Below are 20734 nucleotides of genomic sequence, written 5' to 3'. Positions count from 1 at the left end.
TTTTTGCATGACATAGATAGATGGGGAATATTATGCTGTATTTTACAAGAAGTAGAAGATAGGCCATTTTAGACTGCCAGACAAATTTGCCCAACTCTCTCTCATGGTCTGGATGTGAAATTCCTTTCACCCTGCTAGGATGTCTTAACCTTTGCCTGGTTCATTTGTTCTTTTCATTTCTCTCTGCTCTTATGTAGATAAACATGAATATTTTCAAAACTTTTAAAAACTCACTAACATGCTTATTATACTATACTTTCACTTACGTATGCTGAAGACTGAGTAGAGCCTTATCTTCTTAACCTTTAGGCTTTCTTCATCACTAAGCCTCACTACCTGCAGTCTGTCTTGCTGTTGTCTTAGTTTCAGCTGAAACTTTTTATTGTCTGGGGACTCCCTTGGACTGTCTTTTTCCTAAATCTTTTCTTATTTTTGTTCCAAGAATCACACCTCAGGCTTTACTTTGTGTTTAAGCTTCTACTATGTATGATAGACAGTACAGCTGTCAACAAGCGCATTTAGTATCAAAAATGTATTTCTTCTGTTACCTTTTGTTGTTTCATCTAATACTTCTTCTCTGGCATGAAAAAAACCTTTCTGTTCATGCAGGCATAGCCTGTGTTTTTATACACTGAGTGAGGAACAGAGAGCTGGCTGGTTTTGTCATTCATCGATTTTTGCAGCTACTGCTATCCTTGTATAAGCAGCAGTTAAAATCTTCCCCTAGCAACCCCTAACAAGAATGTAGGTCAAACTGGTCAGAACAAAGTCCATCAAAAAAAAAAGTCCGTCTTGAACAGTTGCAGCAGGATTGAAAGAGCACAACAGGTGTGATGTTACCCTGTATTCTACACACTTTTTCAGGGTGTGTGTGCATCTGCCTACACAGACGTTTATATTTATATCAACGTGTGTATGTTTACCTTGACTCTTGATGTTTCCACTAGCTGCCCTTTGCCTTGTGAGTAATTTTGTATGATTGTTCACTATATGGCTCTTCCATAACTAATGCCTATTGTTCCCTGACACAATTTTCTCTTTCTGACTATGAAGTCTTATTTTCTATAAATACTTTCATATCACCTGCACCCTTTTCCAGGAGCTTTGTATAAGTCTGTATGTCCTGCAGACTGAACTTGGGGATAATTTCTTACTGATGTGGTCACAACTCTACAGCTGTTGACTCTCAGAAATGAAATTTCTTACTGAGTGCTTTCATGGTGTGAAAGCATTCCCACAGTATGAAAATGTTTTTCAAAGCACATGCAGCAGTATATGAGCTACTGTAGAAAATAGTACATCTGTACCAACATGCATTGTAGGACATTACAAGCTGCTGGTAGTGTTCCAATCAGGGATCTGAAATTCTTCCTCTATTCTGCAACTAGAATGGAAGGAATTTATCTTCTTAGGCTGCTAAATAAGCAGGATTTTGTTCTTTTGGATTTTTTCCCCCAAATAATACTCCTAATCTGATTTGCCATTCATCCTTAAAGTAAAGCTGTATTTTGGTCTGTTGCATATTGCTAGTGCATATGCTAACACTGTGCAGGGGGAGAACTAGCTACTGTGATTTTTATTTTTTAAAATTGATTATTTGATCACTTTATTCAAAATGTTTCAAATTAAATTCCCGTGCTTTCTGCATTCCCCTTTTTAAAATCCCTATTTGTAGGAGCTATAATGTTGCACAGGATGTACCATTTTAACAGAAATTAAATGTGTTTCAGACAGAAGCATTCTTTATTTCTGTGAATTTAAAAATATTTTGGTTTGTAAGGTACTGGATAATCTAATTCTTAATTATTAATAGAAAAGGGCCAAAGAAAACTGATAAGTTCTGCTGTCAAAGGATAATATAAACCAAATTTTCATTCTGTATGTTTACTCTCAAAGCTGACCTCTAGTGGTTACAGAGTGGAACAGTTGTAGTGTTAGTTTTCTATATGCTATTTTTATTTTGAAGTATTATTGATATTTTTCCAATCAACTGTGAATATTTTACTGAAAAATAATACACTCAAAATTATTTCCACAGGCATTTCTAGTGACAGTGATTTGAAATCAGTGGCATAAAGTTAAGGGTGCCCATATAAGGAACTACAGCAGCTATATAGGGTCATAAGTCCTATTTCACAAGACAAATGCCAGATAGCTCTATTTCATCCATAGTATTTATTACATCTACATGAGTCTGAGGTTTTTTTAGGAGGGCTGTATTCAGCTGCTTAAGACTTGAAGCAGTATGTTACAGCAATCAAAACAATATACTACATCTGAGGACAAAGAAAACGAACTTCTTTTTGTACTTAGGTTTTGTTCACTTCAAAGTTAAGCTTAAGAGCTGAAAAGGTGGTCTAAGTCTGAACTGAATGTGCATTAGATACTGCAAATGGGGGGGGTTAATTAAAAAGGAAGGATTGACTATTTGAGCACTCAATAAAAACAGCAAGATAAGAGTTCTGAAAGAGGAAACAGCAACTTTTTCTTTTTTTTTTTTTTTAATTTTAGGAGCTGGAGGTGGAATTTAAACATTTGAAAGCAATGAAACCAGGCACAGCATATGCCATTATAGCTGTCAAAACCAGCTAGTTATCACCAGAGAGAGGGAGAGACAAAGCTGTCATTGTTACCTTCACAGATGTGGCCTGAGTGCCATACTGCTTTCTAGGGCAGTAGGAAAAGAGCAGCTAAGCCTCAGGTGGCAGCAGCTTTTCCTCTAAATAAAAACAGTTAGTAGCAGCCAACTTTTTAAGAGCAAGCTTCTCTGCATCATTTGTTTCTTTGTCTGTTTTAATATCACAAATACAATGTTTAACTGGCTTGTGAATTTCATGTAATGTTTTTAGCAAATTATATTTCTGGAAAAGGATATTTTGTGTCCTTCCTCATTTCTTCATTTTGGTTCTTTATTCAGAGATGAAGTTCACGCAGTAAATGTTTTTTAAAGAAAGTCTGTTGTTGGTTTTCTGTGGTCCTCCTCTAAGCATTACAATTACCAAAACTGTGGTCCAAAACCGTGCGCATACCTTAAAGAAGGAGATATGGGGAATATTATATTCTTGCCTGATTATAAAAATCTCCGTATACTCTCCTACACTTTCTTTTATCTGTACCCTCTTACATTTTCTTTTGTCTTTTGGAAAGTAGCAGAATCTTTTTACTATGAGGAATAGTTGGAACTGGTATAAAAAAAGGTAGACTGCCTCACTTGATTTGTAGCTTAGGAAAAGATATCTCTAGACTGTATGGGTTACATGTGCAAATTCAAAGATAAAAATTACCTCTAAATAGTCAGAAGACATTTTGGATTGAAATAACCTTAGTAACAGCCTTTGCCTTTCCTGTTGCTATTTCTTGGTATATGATGACTTGAAGAGTTTATTTACAAAACTGAAACAGGCTGCATTTTTTACTGTGAAATCTGGTTACAGAAATACTTGAGTCAAAACAAGGGAGGTGCGAAAGGTATCTCCCCAGGTTAAAGTTGTTGTGAACACTGGGGGCTACTTCAGAGAGTTCTGGAGATCTGACTAGCAGCAGTTCTGTATTACAGCATAATATTTTAAGTAATTTTTAATAACTGATAATTGAAAAGAGGATAATCTATTAAAACAAATATCTGTTTTAGACCCAAATCAGAAAATGCATGGACATTTGCAAAATCAAATGCAGTACAAGCCATTGGGGTGATGTCATTTGGTAAGTGTTTTTTCTGGTTTTTTCAATATTTAGATCAGCTGTAAGAAATCATTTAATATTTTGGACAAAGAAATTGAATTTTTTGTGGTTTGGGTTTGTTTGTTTTTTTTTTTTATATATTAAGCTGGTAGGGAAAAAATGAAATTGACTGAGTCATCCATATGCATTTCATTTTTATGGTGTAAGACATTATCCTCATCCATTGCCCCCTAGCTATTGCCACTGTAGCAGAGACAGAGGTGTGCACGTGAATCCAGCTCATCTCAAAGCACCTGCATCAATGGGATTAGTCTAACTGATAAAGTGAGGAGGCTGTGATTGCTCTGCATTCCCTTGGATAACCTCTAGCAGAAAAGTCCTCATTCTGAAATCTATTCCTGCCTGCAGGATCTGGTATATTATTTCCTGTTAGAGTTGTGATAATCTGAGGCCTCCCAATGCTTGCTGCTGCCTCAAATGGATGCCATAGGAAGTCTGAAAGTAGCAAATGACTCAAATAGTCTCAAATCTACTTGGGTTCTTAAGCAAAAGAAGAGCAGGAAGAGATGGAATGGAGGTGTGGAGGGTGGGAAATGGCATGACATTTAAGGGTAATGTAATCAGAATCAGGATGATTATCCACTTTCATCAAATCAACTAAGCAAGTAAAAGTTCTAGCCATTTATCTTTGCCACTCATTGCAGGATTAATGTTTGTATTTAATAATGAGTAGATTCAAACAGTGCTGTGTCTCTCTATGCATTATGTGTGAATTCATACATTTGCTTGAACTGTCCTGTGTGTTTCAGCATTCATCTGCAACCATAACAGCTTCTTAATATATGGGTCTCTGGAAGAACCCACATTAAAGAACTGGTCTCAAGTCACACATGTGTCTGTCTCACTGGCTGTTGTAATCAGTGTTGTGTTTGCTACATGTGGATATATGACTTTTACAGGATACACAGAAGGTAAACTGCTCAGTCCCTCAATTTTGGTGCTTGCTATAGTCCTTACATTTCTGCCTTTCTGTCTGACTTTTGCTGTAAATATCTTAGTGACAAAAATCATAGTATGTATGGACAGAAATACAACATTCCTCATGGTTACCCAACAACCAAAACGGGATACAAAAGTGTCAGCTGCATATTAATAGGTGTCAGATTCCCAAGTATAAGCATCACTGGTGAAAGTCCTCTTTTAATACTTCCATAGCCAAAACACTTCTGAGGACTAAAAATCTATGATTTAGCAACATGGTCCAGCAGGAGAGAGCAGTAAGAACAAAAATTGCCTTGATTTTTCTACAGGGTGTCAGGTATATATTTTCTATACATTTTCTTGTATTTTTTCCTGTCTGTGCTGATATATCTCTGACTAATAGATATTTCCTGTCTTTACAACCGCTGTTCTGCTGTAGCTAATCCTACTGTCCCCTTTGGGGGTATATGAATATACATAAAAGTACAAATATATAACCAATGTTGCATCATGTTATTTAACATAATTTTGTTGAAGTAAGAAAGGTATGTTCAGAAAGACAAGGCATAAATTTGTTCAGTGCATTACCTTTTCAGGAATAATACACATTTTGTAAGCAAGCAGATTTTCTGTTACTTAATAGTGACGTTCTAGATTGTAGAAGGCTTTTCTTATGAGCAGTAGCATGTAGTTGAGAACACAGGAATTATATGATGGGGGTTACTAGTTGATCTGTCCTTTTTTTCTTGCCTCCAATTCTTACTCCAGCAGAGTAAGTTACTGTTCTAGATGTACTAGATGTACTATAGCTAGACTAAGTGCAGACTAGCTCAGACATTTAAAATATATATTCTGACCGCAGCTGTCCCTCAGCATACAACTCTAGTGTAAGCGGGTTCCATATTACCTTGTCTCCCCATCTACACCTTTTGGCTGTTTTCTGTAAAGTACACCTTATTGCTTCTTCAGTGCCATTGTGAGTCTAAAATTAGTAAATCATGAGACAGTATTGCAATTGGATGGAAAAGACCTAATGGGTCATCTCATCGCTGTCTTGCACTGTCACTTTTGCCTCAGAGATCATTATTACAGATTCCTTGTGGTAAACGCTAATCAAGATGATGATTTGAATTCTTTACTAATGATTTTGTTGTTAGATATAAGATTTGCTAGGTAATAATCCATATGTTATAATGGGCTTTTGGGGTCAGAATATTTGAAATTGTTCACTACAGCTTACCAGCTATGGTTAGATATTACCAGGGAAATGCAATTCTTCAGAGATAACTCCCTGGTCTTCTTTGTGTAATTGTTGTTCTGGGAGTTACATTTTAGAGGAAATGTATCTTTTACACACAGATTCTTTCTGAATCTGTCACATTTACTTAAACAAACACCAGCATGTCACACAAAATCTGTGTTAAGGGGAAGATAACAGATTACAAACTCTGATATGTATGTTTTAAGATATTTTTTAAAGAGAAATGCTACTTCAGAGAAAACCACTGCTACTAGCAGCGTAAGCTGAAAGTTTCTCCTGGATGCAACTTGTGACCATAACTGCAGTTTCTTGATATGTGTCAGGAGAGGGGATCAGAAAGTCTCAATTACTCCAGTAACTCCAGTAATCTGCACTTCAATTTGCAAATAGGCAAATGATGTGAAGTTCAAGCTAATTATGTTTTGCTATGCCACAGGAGACATATTTGAAAACTACTGTAGAGATGACAACCTTGCTACATTTGGAAGGTTTTGTTATGGAGTTACTGTAATTCTGACCTTCCCCCTTGAATGCTTTGTGACCAGAGAGGTAAGAATTTATTATATTTTCCCTTTAACAATGTTCTTATATAATAATAATATTCTCACATTATTAATACACATTGTAGCTGAAGTCTACAGTTGATCTGTAGTAAATATCACCATATTTTATCCTGATACGTGCAATGAATATGAGGGACTAGTTCTACTCTTTACGCACTGGTAATGTCATGTTGCATTACATTGGTTATTGTATTACCCAACGTCTTATTAAGAATTACTTAATAATATCAGAACTGATTAAAATTCCAAGTTTGGCATAAATACCACTGTTGTTACTATGTTGACAATAGCCAAAAATAGCATATTTTTTACACTTAATAGTTTTTCTTTTTTTAGAAACATCTCCATCTAGGAAATCTGTCTGTTCAATAAATAATTGTAATTTGGTTTTATTCTGTAGTGGGCAAATGAGAAGAAATTTAAATATGCTCTAAATCCTGCAAGTATAACTAAGTCAGTCTTGGAATTGTTCAGCAATTTTAGTAATGCTTGTTATGAGTTATTTTTGGAAGCAGATGGAGATGTTTCCTTGAAGCAAGATAAGTAAAATTCAGTCAATTTATTCTCATACATTCTTTTAGTTTCTGAAGGTTAGAAGATTTGGAATAATCTGTTTGATAACATAAGGAGCAAAAACAAGGTTAAAAATTGTGGTTCTGTTTCAGGTGATTGCCAATGTGTTTTTCCATGGGAACCTCTCAACAGTTTTCCATGTTGTTGTGACAGTAGTTATCATTGCTGTGGCGACTGGTGTATCATTAGTGTATGATTGCCTTGGAATAGTTTTAGAGCTGAATGTAAGTGAACCTCTATACTCTTTTATTTAAAAAATCACTTTTTAGTAAAACAAAACACCGTAAAATCCATAGCTCTACTGAAAATCTTAAATAATTTGATGTAATATTCAGTAGTAATGTTAGCGGGGAAAAAAGGAATTATTCACTGCTTCAAAATCAGGTAAATAAAGGCGAAAGAAAGTTCAGGAAGTGAAGTTCAGATGATTGGGGAGGGCCTTTAGAACAGTTTTGGAGATAGGGCAAATGGCTATGACTTAACAAAAGTATTTAAACTGCAGTAGAGATCACTGAAATACTCATCCAAACTGTGTAGTGATACTGAATCTAGCATTTCTTTCTCTAGTCTCTGCCTCTGATGAAGTTGGCAAATTATTAAACACTGGGACAGATCCTAGTGCTGCCTTGTGCCAAAGGGGAAAAAAAAAAAAGAGGGGTGTAGAAAGAAAGAACCAGTAGTAGTGAGACCAGAGAGATGGTAACTGGAATTTTTCCCTGCTTTGGACTTAACAGGGAGCAATTTTAGAATCTGGGTGTATGACTTTTAAGGGAACTGCTTTGTTTGCCAGTAGACATTCCTGTGTCTAGTATCCCCTCATAGCAGAACTGAAGCTTACTAGGCAGCCCACACAAGGTACTTGCTGCCTTGAACCAGTTTTAACACATTATGTAACTTCGGTTGGCTGACTGGAACTGCTATGTAGTCTGCTCAAGACCTAGACTACTTGACTAAGTGGACTTAACAGATGAAGTTGGTATTTTTGCACAGAATGTACATTTAATAAAAGGAAATGTTAAATTAAAAAAAGTCCAATCTATGTCTTAACAGTTTACCTTTTTAGGTCATCTATCTTTAAATAAAAAAGATGTGGAAATATGAAAGTTAGAAGATGTAGGAAACTTTTTAAGGGCAGCCCTTACTTATATATAGAAATATTTTAGAACTACCTCCTTACATCCCTGTCCCTGCATTCACTGAGAGTTTCAAATCATATATTGCATACTTAGTGATGAAACAAAATGGAGGGAGTTGTTCTTTAGGCTACATAATACATGTATGATAGATGATACATTCATATGTGTATTATGATACACGTATCGTAATACACATGTACACTGTTCTGATCCACAGTGCAGTTTCTGCTAAGAGGTCCATAATGAGCACTTTTGTAGCAGTGATTTAGCAGGTTGTGCTTCCAGTAATGTTATAAAACAGGTCAGAATATGCAGATTACTGACCAATGCAGAAAGCTGACCAATTACCCTCCTTTTAAAATAATTACCTACGTAGTTTCTTCTCAGTTAACCTTTTCCAAATTATAACTAGATAAAAATTAACAGTATTCCTATTGGTTTGCTCAGGATGTATGTTTCCATTAAATTTTCTCATTCATAACAACTGTTGGTAATTTCTTTCCCATTTTCCCCCTCTGTTTTTACATTAGAATTGCAGAAAATTTACCTCTGTATGAAAGTAGATATCAATAAAAGTAATTAAATGCGTGCATACAAACACACACCTATTCAGGCCAAATATACAAATACATCAAAAGCAAGCATTCTATCAATGCAGTATTTTTTTGCCTAAACAATTACTCAGTAGTGAAGCTGATATTTAAAAATTAGGTTTTTGTTCTTCACATCTAAATATATGTGCTTATGAGTTTTTTTTCTATTGTTTCCCACACACAGGGAGTTCTGAGTGCTACCCCACTTGTTTTTATCATCCCATCAGCATGTTATCTAAGGCTGTCCAAGGAGCGATGGAACCATTCTGATAACCTCATATCCAGCCTGATTCTTGCTCTTGGTGTGCTAGTGATGGCAGTTGGGTTTGTTATGACTGTCTTGCACCCCCAGGAGTGTAGCCATGGAAAAGAAATGTTCTACTGCTTCCCTAGTAATGTTTCTGTTCCCAACAGTACACTGCCACCATAGGTACCACACCAGTCTCCAGACTAGATCTCAGGTACATCTCGCAGTGAGCCATACATGCCAGTTTAAAGGAGGGTGGAACAAACAGCTTAGTGCATATTTTGATATGCACTAAGAATTTTAAACTGTGTAACTGTATTTATGTACTTGATTTTATGCTGCCATCCTTTTCCAGGTAAGACTTGAGTTTTAACTGTTAAAACACAAATTCTCAGAGGTGCCTTTCAGTAGACATTACTTGAATAACTTGCAAGCCTAAAAAAAAGGTTACATTTTTTAACTTGGTCTGCAATGCTGTTTAAAAGCTATAAATTAAATGTTTTGGAATGTAAACAACTCCCATGTTTCATTGATTTAATTTCATTTTTATTAATTTTATAATCTTTTCATGTATATTTATTAGCACACTGTAGTATAGGACTTTTTGAAGTCCTGAGGAAAAGTACGTCTGGATCTCTGTGTATTAAAATTCTGCTGTTAAATTGAAAGACCCTTATTAAGTCTGTCTTTGATTTTGCAATAACTGTCCTTTAGTGTCCTTCCCTTATAGTGGCTCTTAAGTCAAAGGGCAATTTTGTATTGTGACTGAACTGTAACTGACAAATTTAATTGTAACTGTTACAATTTGTGGTCTTCTAATTAAAAGATATTGCATGAATAAATCCATGCAGGTGAATTTAAAAAGATTCTACTAGGCTGTCATTATAAAAATTTATAGACTGACAGAGAAAAAAATTACATGCATAGCAAACAGTTGGATTCTTACATTTATAACCCGATTTATTATTTCTGAAACTGAAATTAAACAATACTGTGTATCAGGTATGTGCAGCTTGAGCAAATGCTGTGAGAAGACATTGATTATCATTCTAGTCCTCTGATTCTTTTCAGTATATTATTGTTCATTTTGTCAAATTTTGGTGATTTGTTATGTTTTCCAAAATTCATGTAACATCGATTCATGTATATATATATGTGTATATTTATGTACATGTATATATATTTATAAATAGACTCACATATGCCTATAGAATATGAGTAATTTGAAGTTGAGTAATATGAGTATCCTCAGTCATATCAATGCTGGGATTTTGAAAATGTCTTGTTATGAAATCAAACTGTATACTTTGAGTTAATTATTGTGGTCATTGTGGTTCCCCTTGCCAACTAGATGTAAAAGGCTATTTCATTTTTATGCTGCTTAATGGGGATGATTTTTGTCTTCATTTCATACTTGATGACAAAACCATTTCATTCAAGACTTCTGCCTAAGTAGATCTTTAAGCAAGAGTCAATAGATGGCGATAATACTTGTAAGAATAATACACTTTTTAAAAGTAGTGTTTCCAAAATGAATGTTTTAAGTATCAGTGGGGTTTTTTTAGAATGGTGGGGGTTTTTTGTTTGTTTTGGTTGTTTTATTTGTTTTGTTTTGTGTTTTTTCTTAAGTTGTAAAGCAATTACAATGAACTGCTATTCAGTTCATTGTGTTATTCTGCTTTAATTTCCCTATATAGAGTCAGCTTTGAGGATGATAATTTTTCTGTTGTCCACGTACCTGATACAGTTGACAGAGTATATTTTTCACCAGTTTAGATCCAGCAATAGCTGATTTTGTCTTAGCTGTGGATGAAATTCACTTTCTTCTATGCCAAATGGAGTTAAACCTAAATAATATTTCCTTGTGACAGCTAATGACACCGTCCTGATGAATCAGAAATCTCTCATGAGCTTTATTTTCTTTTTTTTTTCTGATTTTTTCCACTGTTGAAGTGTGTTATCTTGTTTCAAGTATTAATTATAAGCAGTCTTTGCTTTAGTGTGTCAGTGGAATCATTTATAACGTGTTGTAGTATTGCCTGTTCAACTTAAACATTCTGCTGAGGCCGTGTTGATATTAAATCGTGTTTGCGTGTCCTTTATGAAGGATGAGTCTTTCTATGCTTTTCTACTTTACAAATGCAAATTTAAAGACAATTTGTTTCATTATTCTTTCTATTTTGTAAAGTCAGAGGTAGTAGTGGTCCATTAAATGTTTTCATTGCTGATAAAGCTTCTTTTGCTCTTGGAAGATTCTTTTGCTAAAAATAGTTGCATTCCTGTAACCATATGCTCAGTGCTTTTCACTCATGAATTTTCCAGGTGATGATAGGGCTCTCCCAGCCATAACTATATTGAAAAAGGGAAGTCAGATATCATGGTACCATAAGTTTATTAATTTCTTAAGTCAGATATCATGGATACCATAAAGTTAACTGCTGTTTGGGTAATGGCTTTATAAAAGCTGTGGTCACTTCCTTTTCAGTATTGCATAGTGCAACTTACCTTTATTGAAATGACAAATAATAGCAACCTGCTCTATGCTTTCTTAAGGCCTAGGAGGTCTGAATACAGAAAGAAGCACCTTTTTGTTTAACAATAAAAATTGTGATAGCCAGTAGTTTTTTTGAAACACCTAAGACTCCCCAAAATAAATTTGTCGATATCACTAAAGCAATGCAGTATTTAAGGATATAAAAATACAGCTGTTATAAATATGACAGTAAGTAAGTCTTGATGATATAGAAAAGAAAGACACATAAATGTAACAGGAAACATTACGGCAAAAAGAGTATAACCACAATAAAGAATTACTAGTGAATATACTTAAATTAGGCTAAAATGTCTTTCTGTGACTAAAAAAATATAAGGCAAAAGCAGCAATTTACAGTCTGGTAGTTTTAGCAGAGCTCACTGAAAATGAATGAAACCTGATTACTCCCTGTGTTGTACTATTGGACAGATTTGCAGTGAAGTCTGCTTTAGGTTTGTAGCTATAAAGGTTTGGTTGGTAAGCTGGAGGTATATAGCATTGCTTAATTACTGAACAAATCACAACCCCTGGCTCTTTATATTTCAGTACAATAAAGTTTTCTTTTTCATCTCAGTAATTTTCAGATTTTTATGTTGTTTTGCCTGGTTAACATTGCAGACTAGGGTTTGCTCTAACTTTGTAAAATCCATTGGGAACCTCTCACTGGCCTTAGCTTATGCAGTATCTCACCAAAATCATACTACTTCAAGCAGAGCTGTGCTGTGCACAGAAGTGGAAGGAGTCCTGGGAGCAGCAATATTCCCAGCTCCAAATGCTCTGTGGTGACAGAACGTCACGGAGTCCGTGCAGAGGGAGAACAGTGAAGTTCCACAAGTGCTTGCTGGCAGGATTTTTACATGAACAGCTGTGACTCACAATTTCTCCAAGTCCCTCTCTCCAGCTGAGAAGGCATTTCAGGTCACCAGATGTACAATTACCATTCTCACAGGAGCTAAGCAGACAGTTTCTGACTTTCTAGAGCAGTGTGCTTCTTGTCAATCACAGACTTCTGCACATTCACAAAATACTTCCTCCTGAAGGTCTGTCAGATGACCAAACCCCATGTACTACCTTAGACTCCCTAGAGAATTATCCTGCCTCCTCAAGAATCTCTGTGGAGGGGGGGAGGAAAATGGTTCAGGTTTGCTAAATGGACATAATTCTATATATTTTTCACACACAACACTTTTATATCTCATATTACACACACTATCTGGATCTGATAGGGGAACGATATTTATTTAATAGATACACTGTTTAGTATTTGCTACTCATTGGCAAACAAAACTTACATGTAACATGATGATTTGTTCAGACACTAGTGTGAACACTGAGTAGACATTAGGGAGAGACATAGAAGTGGCAGACTAAACAAATGTATTGTGAGTGAAAAACATAGGATTGAACACGTTCCCATAAGAGGAATGAGGGAGAAATCAAAAGCCAAGCATAATGCACAGAAGAGTTATCTTCTTATAGTAGTTCTATTACATGATCTAATTTTGAAAGGAATTCTCAAGTTTCAGCCTAGAAAATGTGTTGCAACAGTTGTTGTTTGGATTTTTTTTTTAGTTGGTGTAAATTCTAAAATGTACAGGGTTTTAATTCAGGCCAGTGAAGGAAATAAGTAGAAGCTTTCCAGTTTCTGCCATTCCGTGCTACTGGAGAAGATGAGATTAAGGTACATGCTTAGTACATGACTCAAAACTCTTTATTGAGAGAAATTAGATTATTTGGTTCTCTCTCTTTCTGTTTATCTTTCTTTTCCCTCCTAAGTAAATGCTAATTCTAGGTTCTTCATAAGACAATACTGTATGGAAGAGCTACAGTCACTGTATAGAATTCCAAAATCACATGCAACACACATTGAAGAAAACCACAGGAAAGTCTGAATTTTCACATGTGGTTTCCTAAAAGAGACAGTGGCCACCACTAAATTCTGGAAATTCCCAATAAGATTCATGAATTTACTGTATTAATACAGAGACAGAAGTAATGAGCTGAAGACAAAAAGAAAGTTAGACACTCTAGAAATAAATTACAGATGTCATTCTGTAAAACCTGCATTTAGATGGGGTTGTGCAAATTATCTTTCAGTTGGGAAGCTTATGCCTGCCACAAGCAGTAAACTTAGCAGGTTCTTCAGCAGTGTCCTTTGTATTGAGGGAGGCAGAAAAGCTGACAGTGGAGATGGTGCTGTCTTGACAAGACTGACTGCCTGAGATTGCATGGCAGTATGTTGTACCCATCTCTCATGATTTTTGTTTCTAGAGGCAGGGGCTGTCTTATTTTTTTTCTCTGTATTCATACACTGCTTAACACAGTGGCTTCTGATAGATGACAGGGCCTCCTAGGTGCTGTAGTAACATAAGCAGTAATTATTAAACTTTGGTCATATTATGCTATTCTGGTGCTGGTCCTCCCAGGAACTTCATAAACCACCATGAAGCCTTCCTGGAGAGGTGGGACAAGTGCAAGTGTACAGTTAGCCAATTATCATAGGACAATTGACATTTCCACTCTTTCCTAAATCAGATGTAATTTCATTTAGGTTTTAGAAGAGTAGGCCTCAGTGGTGAAATGCAAATATAGAATTGATGGCATATCAAATTGTTTCTAGTGGTCTCTGTTGTACTTGTCCCAGCTGTGGGAAAAGCATATGGATGCAGCAGCCTGAAACCAGCACGCTGGGAGAGAGGAAGGGGATCTAGACCATAGAGGTATGAAGCACTGTCAATTTTCTTAATTTAGGTCAGCTACAAAAGCAGTGGGAATCAATGGCAAAGCACACATTTCTTCCTCGCAGTTCCTTCTTTCAGCTCTGTGCTTCCCATCTATTGCATTAAGTGCTTTACAGGGCATTGTGATAGGAAAAGACCATGAGAGTGAGTGAGCTGGATCAGTATTCTAACTTTGTAGGTAGAGACGAGATTATGAGAAGCTTTAGCAGAGGGAATGGCGTAGCTGTGGATCCTGTGGATCTGCAGGTGACTGAAGGCCCATGCCATTATATTTCATGGAGAAGTTTTCACTCCTTGTGAAACTGAACAAGAGAAGAAATTTCATTTCTTGCACATGAAAAGTACAGATAATATTATATAGAGAGCTTGTTGTTTTAAATAAAGAACTAATATTTTTATGTACGTTCTGGGAATATGCAGTCTTGTATTGTCTAAGAATAACGATGGAAGGATATTAACAATTCTGCTTGCTGTAAACCAGTTCAAGCTTCTGGAATTGATTTAGCCACCTCTGTCTGCTCTGAAGTCCACAGCAACTATTGACTGAAAGGGCAGGGAAATGAAGAAATATGAAAGGAAGCTTGAAACTAGTCTTTCACTTCGGCAGCTTCTGCTATCAAACACCAGCTGAACCAGGAAATCAATATAAGCATTCAAAATGCAAATCTTCAATAGATAGAAATACTGTTTCCTCTAACATACACATAACTCAATCTGTAAAAGTAAAGAACTGTGGACTTCTTGGCAAAGAATTTGTTCTAAAAGAGTTTCTGAGTTCTGTTGCTTGCTACTTTGTATTATTAATTGCTGGTAATCTGTTCCCACCTTCTTTTATTAGGATGCAGTTCTTCCTTAGATGGATGTTCTATTGTAATTTTTTTCCTTGGAAGACTGTGAAACTTGTAGGGTGCTTCCATGAGGGTTTATGTCTTGGAACTAAAGCAGGATGCAAAAAGAAAAACATCCTGAAACTTCAGTAGGGCATCAAAAGAGGAGCGTCATAGAACTGAGGAAGGAACTTTGTTGAAAATTTGCAAATATTCCCAACTGGTGGTTAATGCTTCCAAAACTAGAGCCAAGAAAAACCCCAACATTGTGCTTGTTGTGCTATAGTTAGATACAAGCTGGGAACTCACATCAGTATTTTAACAATGTAAATTACATTGCAGTGGACTGTGTTTTTAAATTGTTGAGATAAGAATGTTTTACAAGTGGTTATTGCTTATGATGAGATTTAAGAACTTATGCAACAGCTTCTATCCATTTCCTATAATAAGTGGAACAGTGCTAGTGTAGAATTATAAAATAACATATCCCATGCGTCAGGATGTCAGTAGGTGCTAGACAGAGTATCATGGGACTGGTACAAATTTATGAAGGATATCACTGTGACCCACGAGAAAGAAGTTGTTAGTGTGAGAAGATGAAGTAAACTTGATACAAACAGGAAAGTGGATACGCTGTTGTGTTAAAATGTTTATAAATTTTCCTTCTCTATAGAATAATGATAAATAAAAAGTTGTGTATTTTCATTGTAGTATACCTACCTTTTTTTTACTGTGAAAAAAGAAAAGAGCACAAACAAACCTTTAAAGTGCTGTTTTGCAAGTGCAAAAATAATGTCTTAATTGGAATAATGTCTTAAAGGAATTGTGGAAACATTTCTACTTGTTATTCCAGGATCTTCACTTTTGGATTAACTCTACTACCAGTACTCTTGTAAATGAAAATCTGTATCAATGTCCTTGGGATTCCTGCAAATTATCAACAGATATTAAGAACTGATTGCATTTTCTCTTTTTAGAATCATCTTGATCCAGACCAACAACTTGGGGTTTTTTCTCCTGTATGAAGTGTTAATTTTGCTTGAAGTATTAAGCATATTTCAATGCTGAAAAGACTCGTTCATGAACACCAGCCTTCTGCATGCTCTTTTACTTGAATTTAAATTTTTGTGAGCCTCCACAGGACTCCAAAGTCTCAATTATGAACCTATATGGTTAACTAAAAATGCAGAAGTGGTCCTATTTACTTCAACATGAAAATAAGAAGAAAGGTTTAAGTGTGTGTTGGAGTACTGTAGGAATCAAGATTTTTTTCTGATTTATTGTGAAATATTGATCATTACACAGACTAAATCTAGACTGGCTAAAATATTTTGGGCGGTAGACAAAGTACTCGTGGGATATAAAGAAATAATTCAGTTGGTAATTTTTAGTGGCTGTTCAATAATGAGACACTCAGATAAGTAAATGTTCAGCAGATCAATAGACAGTGTTTTATATCTAGGCCTTGCAAGTTGTATCTTCAGTTTGATATTGAAACTATTTTTATTTTATTTTATGTTTAAAAAAACCCCTTTAGTGCATTATGTGTTTTTGTGGTATTTAAATATATTTGTCAGAAGTGTGGGAATAAAGTTGTAATATTCAAATGTCTTCATCTAAACTGGACATTACAAGGCAATTCAAACTGGAAATTAATTATCTTTAACAAAAAGCAATTACAGCTTTTTTATATTACAAAATATTTTCATACGTGCAAATTAAGCAAATATGTATTTCTCCTAGGGAGAAGGAGGAAAGAATAGAGCTCCAAATTTTTTAAGTTAGTCCTGTCAGAATCCAGGCTCCTAACATGGGACATTTTCATCCTGTCCTAGAGGAAATGTGAAGTCTTTTCTGGAATGGAATGGAATAAGGAGAAAGACAAGAAAAACAGATGGCACTGTATTGCTAGGAACAAGAGGTGAGCAAGAAATAATCATGATGATGAATTTGAGGGTGAGGTTCTGTCTTTGTAGGTTTCTCTAAAACTTTGCAGTGCTGAGAATCTGCAAGAAATAAAAGATTGCAGTGATATCTCTTCTTGCTGACAAGAGTTGTGGTAAGGGTGACATATGGTATGTTAAGAGAAAACAGTGGCCAAGTTGCTTTCATTTTCAATGTACTTTAGAAACCTTTTCAGCATAAAAACCACTGTGACAAGGTTGTCTCAACTAATGTTAACTGCAGAGCAGCCATTTTAACTTCCCAACACATCTCATCTATAGCCATCGATTATTACGTGAATTCTGTTATTTCCTCTAGTATACTGATAGTGCATGACTCGTGGGATCTTTTAATAAATAGGTAACAAAATACGTAATAAGTCAATACAGACCTGATGATTTATCCGGGAGATACCAGCAGCTGGGAAATTCGGTTGTTGTTTTAGAAGCAGACCAGCAGATGGTGCTCGAAAATTAGTCGCAGCATAACTGAGTTGTCATGGTGAATTTTCAGTTCATTTTTTTTCTGTTTTTGTTCTTTATAGTACGACTATTACACATATTTCTGAATTAAATGGAAGTGTGAATAAGGATGGAAGAACAGAATACCCAACACTTTTTGGAAATCAGTCTCTGAATTCTTACTATTTTTTTCCTAGCAATAATTGTTTGTTTTAATTTTGTCTTTTATCTTATTATATTAATTAGTTTCAGTTCAAATGCTAACAGTTTTATCTTAAAACTGAGGTGGTTTGTCTGGTAGATTTAAGCATAATTGTAATAATATTTTAGCAGTGATGGTAGATGCAGATAGTTATTGGTTGCTTTTCGAATAAAATCTCTGCTTGAGCTGAAGTTAAGCTCCAATGATACAAAATAATCTTAAGAGCCTTGGAAATTTTATACTCAATACATTAACCATAAAACCTTTGCAAATGAGAAGATTCAATGTTAATTTGATATTCAGAAAGTAAGCATTGGCCTGTGTTAAAATGCAGTAAGCTTAACATGCTCTGCTATCCTGCTATGTCCCAGTCTGTGGCTGTGACAACCTGTTGACATGCTATATTCTAGATTCTGCAGATGGTATGCCCAGGTACTTTGAAACTTGGCAGCTTTACAGTCCCTGCTTTCTTGGATATTTCACTTGCAGACACCTTGATAAATGTCCACTTCAGTTTATGCAACAGAGTGTGAAAATGAACCTAACTTGGGAGCTGTGTAAGCCCCACCCAAGGTGGATAGTCTGTTTTTAATTAAATATATTGGCAAGTTGATGAAGAAGTTTGTTTGAACAGTAAAAGCTTAACATTGGCAGTAACTGCCTTGAGGTAGCTGTGGTGGAAAGGAGAGAGAGATTTGACAAAACACCAAAAAAGTGACAAGTAGTGTAGTGGTGGTGGCATTTTATGAGGGAGGGATGATTTAGATTGGTCTTGGCCAGGACAGGGATGTGATATACAAATGCAAACTTGTATATCAGGGCAGACAGCTGTGCAAGTCACTACTAATATAAGTCTGTGACAAGTAACAAAGTTTGGGATACATAAATTCCAGGAAAATGCAGGTAGTGTGCACTACAGTGGAGTTTGGGAGGTAGAAATTTTATATGTGCATACACACAAAAGAAAAACAACCCGTGCATTCTTTGGAAAGGAGAAAATGCACTTTAGAAACAAGAAAAACTTGCCGAACAATATGCAAATAAACAAGGTATTTGTCTTTGTTTCTTGCTGTTAAGCCTATTGTCATAGACTTACTCTTAAAATAAACTTTCCATTAGTGTTTCAATGGATGCATCAGGGAAGAAAAGATTTTTCTATTTATTGTTAAGTTGCATATAAAAGGAGGCACCTTATTACAGGACCTTTGGAAAAGCATTTTCAAGTAATCACAGCTCCCATAGTTGATCTGCACACTCTTCAGTTGGTGCTCAGCACACCTGCAGTATCCATGAGAAACATGTCTCTGTTAAGTTTTCTGCTGGAAGATACTGAGATTGCTGCATTTCCAGCAGAAAAAAAAATTAAATTACTAAAATATTAATTATGATTTAACTCAAAATTGTGTGCACATACATACCATGTGATTTTCATGGAACTCAAGTATATGTCTTCAGACCTCTGATAGACCGAGAATGAATCAGACTACCCAGAAAGTCCAAAGCCATGCATGTGGACCTGACTGACTTTCAGGTATGCTGTAGGCATGAAGAGAAAAAGAAAGCTATTGTTGTAACTGCTAGTGTCACAATAATCCATTTTGGAAGTTATGTATGCTGTGACATGTCTTTGAACTCAAAGCTGATCAAATAGTTTTCTATTCCTCAGTTCTTATTCTGAGGATAGATGAGCCTCTTGTATATAGAACACTTCTCTTTGCTTTCTCAAATATAGGAATGAAGTAATTTGTTCATGTTTTCAGTGAACGGACAGGCATTGTAACGGTGTGTATTGATTTTGTGGACTGTATGCAACACCTGAACTTCCATGGCCAAGTTAGGGACAAGTACAAGCAAGTGATTTATCTATACATCTAGAGCCTTTGAATACAGCTATTGCTCTGTACTGCACATGAAGTTAGAGCTGCAGCTCATGTGCAGCTTGAAGTCAAGGCCATTTATTAGTCAATCTACCCCAAGGCAAGATGCTTTGGGCATGTTCTCATGGAAATGGTCAGGAGCTACTGTGGAAACAAAAAAATGATGGTGACTATTAAAGTTAAGCAGTCTTTCTCTGTCACACTGCCATCCTTTCTTGGGTTTGATTTTTAGTACTTTTGTTGCTTTGTACTGCACTTCACATGGTGTCCATCAGCCTTCTTATTCCAGTAAAGACTCTGTTTAAAAGCCTTGTTTCCTGCTCTGAATTTGTAATAGTCTTCAAACAGTTTCATTCACATTCATTCTTGGCTAAGGGATGAGATCATTCTTCTCTTAAACAGAGTGAATATATTTATATTTTTGTTGATCTCATCCACAGTAGACTTGGTCAGTCAGAAAACCAGCATGAATATGCTGAGATGGAGGTCATCGGGCTGAATGTCACAGAGTTCAGGCATGCAATAGTTGCTGACTGCTGTTTTTCTGTGAAGAATAGGAGATTGCTGTGACAGAGGCTCTGAAACCTCTGGCAATATGTAGTGGACAAAGACAGCAGCAGGCTCAGAGCAGGCCTATATAAACCTAGTGGTTTAGCACCTTTTTTGATAACAGCTTCAACAGGAAGCTGTTTTCACCTGATGCTTATGGGCCACCCAACATATGATGCCCCCACACTAAGCTGGCCCTTCAGGAAAATGCAGTATTGATTATCTCAAAACCTCGCTCTTGCAGTAGGTTATTGAGGCTTTAGAGAGAGTAGCCTGGTCTCTAGATCAAATGGCACAGAATTATTTGTATCCACAATATGCATTAGTTGGCCCTATATGTCGCCTGGGTAAAATAGCATACTGCTCTGGCTCTAGGCATAATTTGTGTGTACATGCATATACATGTGTGTGAGAGAGCTCAAAGTATTTAGAACTATGGGAAGGATACATAGCACCTCCTGGGACTGGTAAAAGACTTATAGCTAGCTTTATACAGAGGATATGGGAAAGAATACTGGTTAGTACAGTCAAACCACACCAGGGTTCGATCTTTTTCCAGGTTCCT

The 20734-nt window shown here is 35.9% G+C and overlaps 1 protein-coding gene and 1 long non-coding RNA gene across 4 annotated transcripts; both read left to right on the top strand.

Moving 5' to 3' along the window:
- Positions 1–3304: 3304 nt before the first annotated feature.
- Positions 3305–11136, top strand: LOC135408768 (putative sodium-coupled neutral amino acid transporter 11). 2 transcript variants are annotated; one of them, XM_064643765.1, is made up of 5 exons: positions 3468–3702; positions 4491–4652; positions 6360–6472; positions 7152–7283; positions 8973–11136. In XM_064643765.1, exons 1-5 carry the CDS (start codon positions 3693–3695, stop codon positions 9216–9218), a joined length of 663 nt encoding a protein of 220 aa, XP_064499835.1. In that variant the 5' UTR covers positions 3468–3692; the 3' UTR covers positions 9219–11136. The 2 variants fall into 2 exon arrangements, with proteins under 2 accessions (XP_064499836.1, XP_064499835.1); XM_064643766.1 differs by lacking the exon at positions 4491–4652 and having other exon boundaries at positions 3305–3702.
- A 314-nt stretch (positions 11137–11450) lies between these two features.
- LOC135408769 (uncharacterized) lies at positions 11451–17794 on the top strand. Of its 2 annotated transcripts, XR_010427826.1 has the most exons (4): positions 11451–13249; positions 14189–14288; positions 16880–17057; positions 17625–17794. It is a non-coding gene; the product is annotated as an uncharacterized LOC135408769 (long non-coding RNA). The 2 variants fall into 2 exon arrangements; XR_010427825.1 differs by having other exon boundaries at positions 11451–14288.
- Positions 17795–20734: the final 2940 nt, after the last annotated feature.

Source organism: Pseudopipra pipra, unplaced genomic scaffold (assembly GCF_036250125.1).
Source record: "Pseudopipra pipra isolate bDixPip1 unplaced genomic scaffold, bDixPip1.hap1 HAP1_SCAFFOLD_618, whole genome shotgun sequence".
Lineage (NCBI taxonomy): Eukaryota > Metazoa > Chordata > Aves > Passeriformes > Pipridae > Pseudopipra > Pseudopipra pipra.
Note: the sequence above shows the minus strand (reverse complement) of the source record. Positions and strands in the feature narration are given on the sequence as shown.

Excerpts from the sequence above, each read along its gene's own strand:
- LOC135408768 (XM_064643765.1), top strand. Across the intron at positions 4,653-6,359 it reads TTTTACAGGATACACAGAAG|GAGACATATTTGAAAACTAC; the intron begins GTAAACTGCTCA and ends GCTATGCCACAG. Across the intron at positions 7,284-8,972 it reads GAATAGTTTTAGAGCTGAAT|GGAGTTCTGAGTGCTACCCC; the intron begins GTAAGTGAACCT and ends TCCCACACACAG.